Raw genomic sequence first — 9,398 nt, forward strand, 5'->3', positions numbered from 1 at the left:
TTTTTTTATGAATTTGAAAGTTGAAATTCAAGTATCATGTTTTTATTAGTTTGCAAGTTACGACTTCTTTAATTGAATTTGACAATAGTTTTTTAAAGGAGGTGTGCACATGTGTGTGTATGCATGTATGGGTGGTTAGATAGCCAAACATTTTTTCAATGTATGGGTTACTGGTTTCAGAATGGAACGATTCTTTGTGAGGATGATCTCTATGATGAGGAGATCATCCTTGCCAAAAATCAGCCTATTCCGAAACTTCTAACCTCATCGAAAGTGATTTATAAAAATCTGACCATTCACAATTCTTCAACTTGTAGCTCGCCATTTTGGCTGGCTAGGACTACATCCTTTTCTTCAATATCAACTAGGACTTTTGTTCGTCCAAGTGTGGAAGATATAACCTTATAGAAAACACTCTACAGTTTTTTTTTATGATAACCAAAGAATTTTTATGATAACCAAAGAATAAATACTCTATGGTGCTTGTAGTTTCTAATCTCAGCTTAATATACCTATGCTCTCCATTGCCCACACACAATAATAATAAAAAAAACAGAAAACAAAAAACAAAAAAGCTATGCACATTAGGATATAAATTATTGCGAGACTATAACATGTTACACATAAACCTTCCATGCCTTCCTGTACACCACAGTTCTATGCAATCAGTACCAGAGCACTGCCATGTCATATGCTTCAAGCCATCTAACAGATATAACCTCCACTACCACCTCTACAATATACATGTGTATTTTAGATGGATGGGGTTTCCAAACCCCACCTTTGACAGCAAGCAGCTTCTTCTTGCAAACAGCATCCAAGCAGGATCTACCTAAATCTCTAAATCTCAACTTACGAGTCTGTTGTTTACAAGGACTTGCTACTGATGAAGCTGCCGACCACACTAGGCAAATCACGGACCAGGAGCCTAAGGTTTCGAGACCCAGTAAACTCCAATACCTCTAAAGATTCCTGCAAATCATAGTCGCTTGCCAACATCACCCATTCCTCCTCATCGTCCAAATACTTGAGTTGGAATGTCCCAGAAGACAGCTTGAACCTCTTCCCAACTTCCTCGAACAATTGGAAACAGCCTGTGCTTGGTTCAAACTTGAATCTTGCAATGTCTTCGTTATAACTAGCCTTCACAATGATCACAAATCCACTGTTTTTGACACAAGTTTTAATTTTAGAGCGTTGCTGAAAATGTAAAGTTGGGGAGGTCGATGCACTGCCATCCAACATTGACTCGGAGGCATATGAAGAATCCGTCGTGCCAGAAGTCGTTTGATTATGTTCGACTAGCCCATCATCACCTTCCATTCTAGTATCTATCTCATCGGCTGCTTCCATAGAGCTTGAACATCGAGACGTGGTCTGGCAGTTAGAGCTCTCTAAACTCAAAACTCCCCCATTCAAACCCTGTAAATTGCACCTCTCCTTTGAGGGATACGAACCTGGTGAAAAATCTTTAGAACATCCCCATGTCATCGTTTCGAGGTTAACTGGCTGCAACAATTTAGTGTCTAAAGCCACAAATTTGGAACCATCGCCACAGTCAATTATCGGCACATTAACTTTCTCTCTCTCTTTCTCTCCCTCAGACATATTAGAGAGAAGTATATTCCCTTCCTCCCCTTCTTGGTGTCCATCCACAGAACAAGCATCCCCTTCACATTTCACGAGTAAACTCTCACCCTCAATGTCAGGGACCGAAAATACTGATATTACATCTTGGGATGTTGATTCTGGAATTCTGGCAGTCAAGTTTTGGGGAGAAGACAAAATGGTGTTGTTCATCTCCAGATCTTGTACCATGGAGGCTGTAACAAGCCCCCCTGTGATGGGGTCAAACTTCAATCCTCCCTCTACACCTTGCACGGATTCAATCACAGTTTGTATCTTCCTTAATGAGCGGTTAACCTTGTTTATCTTGCGAGATGGCCACCTCAAAATTCCATGTTGTCTGCATATCCTTTTAAGCGTAGTAGGGCAAACTGCAGAAACCAATCACTTAGAAGTAAATTGACTGTCTTCAACTAAAACCATATTTTTTACTAATTGAACACTTGAGTTTCTATACAATCTTATCAAACTTTATTGAAAATGGTGAATACTGCAGAACTTCTTATATTGATATCCTTCAGGCCTTACCATGCATGCATGAGGGTTCCAAATCATACACCAATTGGGGTCATAGAATTTATGTAAGCCAACACCATTGTATGACACTATTGATATATAACAGACTTGATGGGAATTTTATAATATGTAACTTCTTTTTGTTGTACAAAAGGTGCACTTCATCAGATAGTGAGGATGATCTGATCATATTCATTAGGGCTCCAGCTCACCCATGAATTGGAGCCCTATAGAAATTATGTAAGCCAACACCACTGGATGACCCTACTGATGTACAAAACACGTGATGGGAATATCATGTGTAACTTCTTTTTATTGTACAAGAGGTGCACTTCATCCGAGGATGAGGATTATCTGATCAGACCCATAGGGAGAAAAAAAAAAAGAGTACCTGTTCAGGCTCGCTCCTAGGATGGAGTTCTCCCCTATGGTACCTATCAATTAATGGTTTTGACCGATAAGCATGGCATGATATGTATGTTAAAAATTCTTACCACCAATACTTTTAGCAGCATCCTTAAGGCTTCCCGAAAAGTGTTGCTGAAGAACGCTCAAGCTAATATTCCTCTCTGTTGTACGCTTTTTCTCCTGTTGTCTCTTTGAGCCACTTATCTACAATTTGAGTAAAGGTACTGTAAGAACTTCAAAGTTTCAAGCATTCAAACTTCTGCTTAGTCATATAAATAGTTCATAACAATGAACCATAGTGTTATTTCCTCTTGGAATGGGAGTTTCTCAATAATAGAGAGCCAGGCTTCTAGTACATTACAATAAAGATTTCTATGTGGTGGATGCTTCTCATGAAGAAAAATTCCCCGTGATCAATTTGTTTGTCTAACAGCCTGCATGCAACTTCAGCAATTTCCTATGTAGTCAGAAAGTAATTATTGCTAGGTGCAAGGTTTAGCATATCTTCTTGAGGCAATGTTTTGGTTAATCTCGACCAAAACATTCAATATTTTGGGGTCAATGTTCTGTTAAGGTCTCGGCCAAAATTGAGATGTTCTGACCAAACATTCCAAAACGGAGCAAAATTTTGGACCATGGATAAGAGGCCTTACCAGACCAAGAGATATGTGAGCTATTTGAGAAAAAGAGGGGTGAAGCAAATCCAAACACTTCTACCCAAATAAAGGAAAGGTCATCTCTGACCAATGTCTTACATGTGTAATAAAATAAACATGTTTCCAAACAACCATATGTTCAATAAGTATATCTATGTGTTACAACCATTATCTATTAAATGAATAAAATTAGGGATTTAGTAAATAATATCCTATTTAATAGGATTTTGGGTTTGATTAGGACTTTGATTAGTTGCGGAAATTTATCTTCTAATCCTTATCTTTTGGGGAACTAGGTTCTAAATAAGGGTTTAGGGATTTAGGTTATAGGAGAAGAGAAGAAATATTTGGGAGAAATACTATAGGAGGCTTCTCCCCCTAGAAGAGGTAAGATGTAACGAAGTTCGACCCCTCATATCAATAAAATAGTTATTAGTTTTCTATTTTTTAAATTATTTTTTAATTATCAAGCTCGTAACAATTGGTCTCAGAGCACTTTCTTGGGCTAAAGGTGGTGGGTTCTGTGGAGGACGAGAATGTTATAAAAGCAAAGGATGGAGGAAAAACCCCTTGAAGCAGTCACCTTTACTTTCACAACTATTCGAGAACTACATCGCATTCACATGACGATTCAAAGACAGCAAGACTTGAAGAACTGATTGTGATCAATGAAAGATTTAAAGATCCTACAATGAATTTTCAAGTTAACCTTGAGGACAGGTTTCTTCCAAGGGTGGTGGAATGTTACAACCCCTATCTATTAGATGAATAAAATTAGGGATTTAGTAAATAATATCCTATTTAATAGGATTTTGGGTTTAATTAGCTACGGTAGGTTTATCTTCTAATCTTATCTTTTGGGGAAGTAGGTTATAAATAAGGGTTTAGGGATTTAGGTTGGAGGAGAAGAAAAGAAATATTTGGGAGAAATCTTATAGGAGGTTTTGCCCCCTCGAAGAGGCAAGATGTAACGAGGTTCGACCCCCTCAAAGTGGCCATATCAAAAAAATAGTTATTAGTTTTCTATTTTTTTAATTATTTTAATTTCCAGGTTCGTAACACTATGTTACAAATAAGTATAGCTATGCAACACGTGAACAGTATATGAAAGTATGTTAAGTAGTTTTTAAAACTAATTATCATCATCATAAGGCACATTCAACCAAAAATTAAATATGGAAAAAATTATGTCTATAGGAGTTATTTCTATCAACAAACTCTTCCATTTTGCTTCAGTGGTTAGTCCACCAATCACCTCCTTTCGCATTGTAGATTGGTAGTTATTTGACAAAGATTTGGGCCCACTTCTTGTCTCTATTTCGGTTTTCATGTTGTTTTCCCTCTTCAATTTTGTTGTAATTTCAATCCTAGGATCGTGAGATGTTCTTAAGCAAGGACATGATCCAGTGAAGCCTGGTTCCTTCAATTGTGTGTTGGGGCCATCTAGAAGGATAGAAATTACAACATCTTGGAAGGAAAGAAGCACTCTTTGCAAAGTCATCATCAACATTTTGAGCTTTTTATTTTATTGGTGCTAGTGTTTTAAGGAGTTTAGGGGTGTATATTTCAAAGATTTCTTGTTTAGGTGGAATTAGTTGTGTAAAAATAGTAATTAATTTCTTGGCTTGTTCTCTGGAGGTCAGCTCGACCTCTTTTATTTTTCTTCTTACTCAATAAAATAGTTTTATTTGTGTGTGTTTATATATATATATATATATATATAGGGTTAGATTCTAATGACTCATGAAGAATTACTCGTGGAAAAAACGCATGATCCTAACTGTGAAAACACGAGATCCCTCCCCGCCCCCCACCCCAAGACACACACACACACAACACACATACATATACAAGAGATGTTATAAAAGAAAAACATTACTTTTGTAGGTTTGAGTTTGTAGGTACACTCAACTAAGCAAGCAAGATCCCAAGGCCCTCATGTAATAAGTGATTCTACATCATTAGGCACTTGGGATCTTTACTAAAAGAAGACAATCTAAAACCATAAAGTGGGAGTGGTTGAAAACAACTTATTTTTATAGCTAAATGTTTCACTTGTAGGGATATGGTTTTCCAATTTCGAGCATGATAGGAAGGCCAAAAGAACATAGATGAAGCAGTAAATACATATTTAATGATGTGATAGTAAGCCACTGGTAGGCCAGCATCGTGTAAGTTACACAATGTGTAACATCAATTTACTCATTCGAAACTCCATACAAGTTTACAGATGTAAACTGTAAAAAAGTTTATCACAAAGAATATATCTTTGTTCCAGAATTCTAAATTATAGGATACATAAAAGTGAAAAGATAATTTCTAGACTCAAATCCAAAAGTTTTAGAAAAACAATATGCAACCCATTCATCCAGAAGAAGATATAAACAAAGATCACACCTGCTTCTGAGGAACATTTGTGGTCATTCCATCACTTTCGGATATAGGAACCCACGAGGTCACCCTTTCACCTGTTTCTAGTTTGCAACCTGGTACGGATGGTTGACAGCTTTTCCGAGGTAGAACACTTGATGGGATACTCAGTTCTACTCCCTTCTGCATCCCTACCATTGTGCCATCTTCACCTCCAGTTAATTCCTCATCAGAAACGGTTCTCAAACTTCTACAAAACCTCTGCATGGTACTTGACAGGTTGTTTAACAACATTTGCTGCTCAAAACTCCCTTTGCAGTTCACAGGGAGAACTAACTCTAATATGTAATCATCAGTGCCTGTATAGGTGCTCCTTAGCCTGATTGCAACAGCAGCATTTAGACCAAATTTACGTGCATGATGTACAAGAGGATACTCTTTTATATTAAATCCCTTAACATTGGAGGAGAAAATGGGACGGTTTGATTGAAGAGCTTTTCCAGCGATACCTTGACCTTTCTCAAGGTAATGTTCCATACATGCAAGCACAAACCCTTGCATCTTTGTGTTGTTCGCATAGCATGCTGTTTCCTCAACACACAGTATACTTCTTTCGCTTGAGCTAGTATTACCCTCTTTCACAAACACTCCCACATATTCATCTTTAAACCCACCATGATAGCTACAAGGGATCCATGTCAGGGCTAATGGTAACCTATGTGCGTGACAAACAGCTCTAGAAACATCAAGTATCTCAGATAAGACAGCTCTTTGGCTCTTTGAGAAGCACTACAAAATAAAGATGACCATAAGAAAATTGCAAAGAATCGTAGAGATGTGTGATTAATACATGGTACCGAGGTTTAAATGCTCATCTATGTCAGGAGAAAACCAAAGATTGTTTCAACTGAGACTCTCTGACACAATCCGAGTCATTCCTGAAACACTCAAAAGTGTCAGAGTCAATGCCTCATTCTGGTCTCAGCTGAAACTTGAATGTCTGGACCAAAACATTCTGAGATGGTACAAAACTTTAAACCATGCATATTACTTCCTATTGTGAGATTTTCTTGGATCAGAAAGACCAAGAGATGGAGTTGATGACTACCTGAGGAGGTACTCGAGGCGTTGCAATGGTCCTTAAGTTTACAGCCTGCAAAGAATCAGTGTTAGGACAGAAATGACAATGATTTTTCAATGATTTATATCTATGTAGTTTTTTTTTTTTGGATGAGTATAAATTTATTCCAAAGCAAGAAGAAATTACAAAGAGCAACAGGCCATCGAGATGGACGACCACAAAGAAAGAAAAGAGAAGCCTAATTGGAGCACACTTACTCCCATCTAAAAACAAACTCTTCAAAGAATACACCTTTAAACTCCTGAGAGAGTTTCCCCAAAAAAATACAAGATCAGACCTGTAAACACCCCAAAACTGCACACACCAGAGCCAACATTGGTACTTATCAACAACAACAAAAAAGATCGAGAGAGATTGAGAAAAAGCCAGAAGTGGAAAGAGGAGAAGAGAGAGAGAATTTGGAAAGGGATATTTTGGAGAGTGCATGACAAACAACTTCGAAATTCGATCAAACTTGACCCAAAACAACCTAATAAACTCTAGAAACGACAAACTTAGGTCCCTCACCCAAAACCTATAATTTTTTTGAATTGACCAAAATACTACTGACAGACCCTACGCTGAAAAGACTGACAATTTTCCCCCAAACCCGAATCAAAGATTCGTAGTTTTCCCCGACTCAACTCGCCAGAAAAATAAATCATTTTAAAAATCAAATTAAATCGGGTGGTCATTCACATCCAGTTAACTCAATGAATGGTGGCAACTCTGTATCACGTAGCAGTCAGTTCCATCTGAGAATATGATCGCTACAAGACCCAACAGCCAATGTCTACAGGAAGCTAATCTTGGGACCATATTAAAAGTGAATGAATGCAAGCAAGACAACAATAAGAGTTTACAGTAAGTAAATCCAGGGAGGAGTACAATTAACCTGAAGAGCGCGACGAACAATTTCCATCTCTGTATCAAAATTGGGTTTCTCGTTCACGGTGACGAGTTCCAGCACAGCACAACATGATTGATCATGGGGATTGAAAATCGGTAAGGCAAGAGATCCGCGGACTTGATGGTCAAGCGCATGATTTACACGCAAGAATTCATCCTTACCATAATAGACCACATTTGAAGTCCATTCCGGCACTCTAGAACTAAATACACGTCCAGGAAGCCCCAGAAACGAACCGGGCATTTCTTTTGCATCAAAGGTAAAGTCCCTAGATATTTCACGATAACCGGCAAGCATTTGGTCTAATAGGTAAGGTTGCTGGTAAGTACTTAAAAGAAACTTGTCACCATGGTTGACAGGCGCCCAAACTTGAGTAAGAATGCCCCCTCCACAGGATTCTTTGAACAAGGACATTGCTCTAAGCATTTTTTCAGTAAGCGAAGACCCAAGCGGCCTTGGAATCACAGGATTTTCCATATTTGAAGCACTCACTGCATGGAAAGATACATTTCTTCTTTTAAAACCAGATTCATCCGTGCAAGCAGAATTCGACGGAAAACTAGAAGTACAACCATCATTTATAGGAAAGACACCAGTGCTTTGAGAAGTGAAATTCAACCCGGCGAAAGAATCAAAACTATCAGACATTTGTTGAACAGTGGATAAACCATATATTGGTAGAACATGATCTGCAGATTCGGGATAAGTATCGTAATTCATGAGCTCTGAAAGGTTTTGCAGTGAATCCACTGAAATTGGGTTCTCAATTCCTCCCTCCAATGGCATAAAATCCTCTATCTGAGCTTGGGATGGAGAATCCCAATTACCAATAATACCCTTTTCTCTAGTTGAATAGCTGTCATCCATCCTCACCGATAAAACTCTTTTAGTTCTAAATATTCTCCAGTAAGCTTTCTTTTCCCCAAAGTGAAACTCTAATTTCCTCCCCAATTCAAACGCCAAAAACCTCAGATTTCACCATTAGAATCCTAATTTATAGCAAAATAAAAAATAAAAAATAAAAAATCCTAACAGACAAACTCAGAAGTCAGAACAGAACCAACAGTGAAAATTCTATAAACCGTAAAATCTCCAAGAAATTACTTTTCCCCAAAATAAAACCCTAATTTCTTCCCCAATTCAAACGTCAAAAACCTTAGATTTCACCATTAGAACTCTAATTTATCCAAAAAAGAACCCTAACCGACATACTCACAACAGAACCAACTATAGAGATTTCTCCCTTAATTGGAAATCGAACAGTTGGGATTGAGCTGCTGGAAGACAAAAACTTCAAATTGCAGAGCTAAAAACCACATAAATCCATCGATTCTACGAATTCGGACTGAAAATCTAGAAATCTCCGCGAATGGTTCGAAAGGCGCAACATTTCTGGTACTTTTCGAAACAAAATGCATGAACCCCAACAGTAGATAAAGCCAAAACCAGGGGAGAAGACGACGAACTCGTGTCTGCAAATCCTCGAAAATCTGCTAATTTTCTGAACTAAAAATCAAAACTATGGGGAGTACAGACTAAGGAGTGGTGAAGAGATATGTATGAAAATATAATTAAATTAGGGGAAATTATAAATATAAAAAAAAAAAACCTATCAAAAAAAAGAAATTTTAAAATATATCAAAAGAAATTAAAATGGATCCTTAAAGGGTCAATTTTTTTTAATTTAAAATTTAAAATTTTCAAACCACCCTTAAAAAGTCCAATTTTATTTTTGTTAAAAAAATCAACAGTAACGTTGTCATTTTTTAAAAAAATTAAAAATTTTGACTCT

The 9,398-nt window shown here is 37.4% G+C and overlaps 1 protein-coding gene across 1 annotated transcript; it reads right to left on the bottom strand.

Annotated features, from left to right (window-relative positions):
* Positions 1-564: 564 nt before the first annotated feature.
* Positions 565-9,148, bottom strand: LOC147396502 (protein NLP9-like). The gene is made up of 5 exons (XM_086451129.1): positions 7,592-9,148; positions 6,685-6,729; positions 5,604-6,365; positions 2,637-2,754; positions 565-1,997 (listed from the first exon to the last, which is right to left on the bottom strand). The coding sequence occupies exons 1-5, from the start codon at positions 8,471-8,473 to the stop codon at positions 868-870; spliced, it is 2,937 nt and encodes a 978-aa protein (XP_086307255.1). The 5' UTR covers positions 8,474-9,148; the 3' UTR covers positions 565-867.
* Positions 9,149-9,398: the final 250 nt, after the last annotated feature.

This window comes from Akebia trifoliata, chromosome 8 (genome assembly GCF_017979445.1).
Source record: "Akebia trifoliata isolate Shusen 1 chromosome 8, ASM1797944v1, whole genome shotgun sequence".
NCBI classification, from domain to species: domain Eukaryota; kingdom Viridiplantae; phylum Streptophyta; class Magnoliopsida; order Ranunculales; family Lardizabalaceae; genus Akebia; species Akebia trifoliata.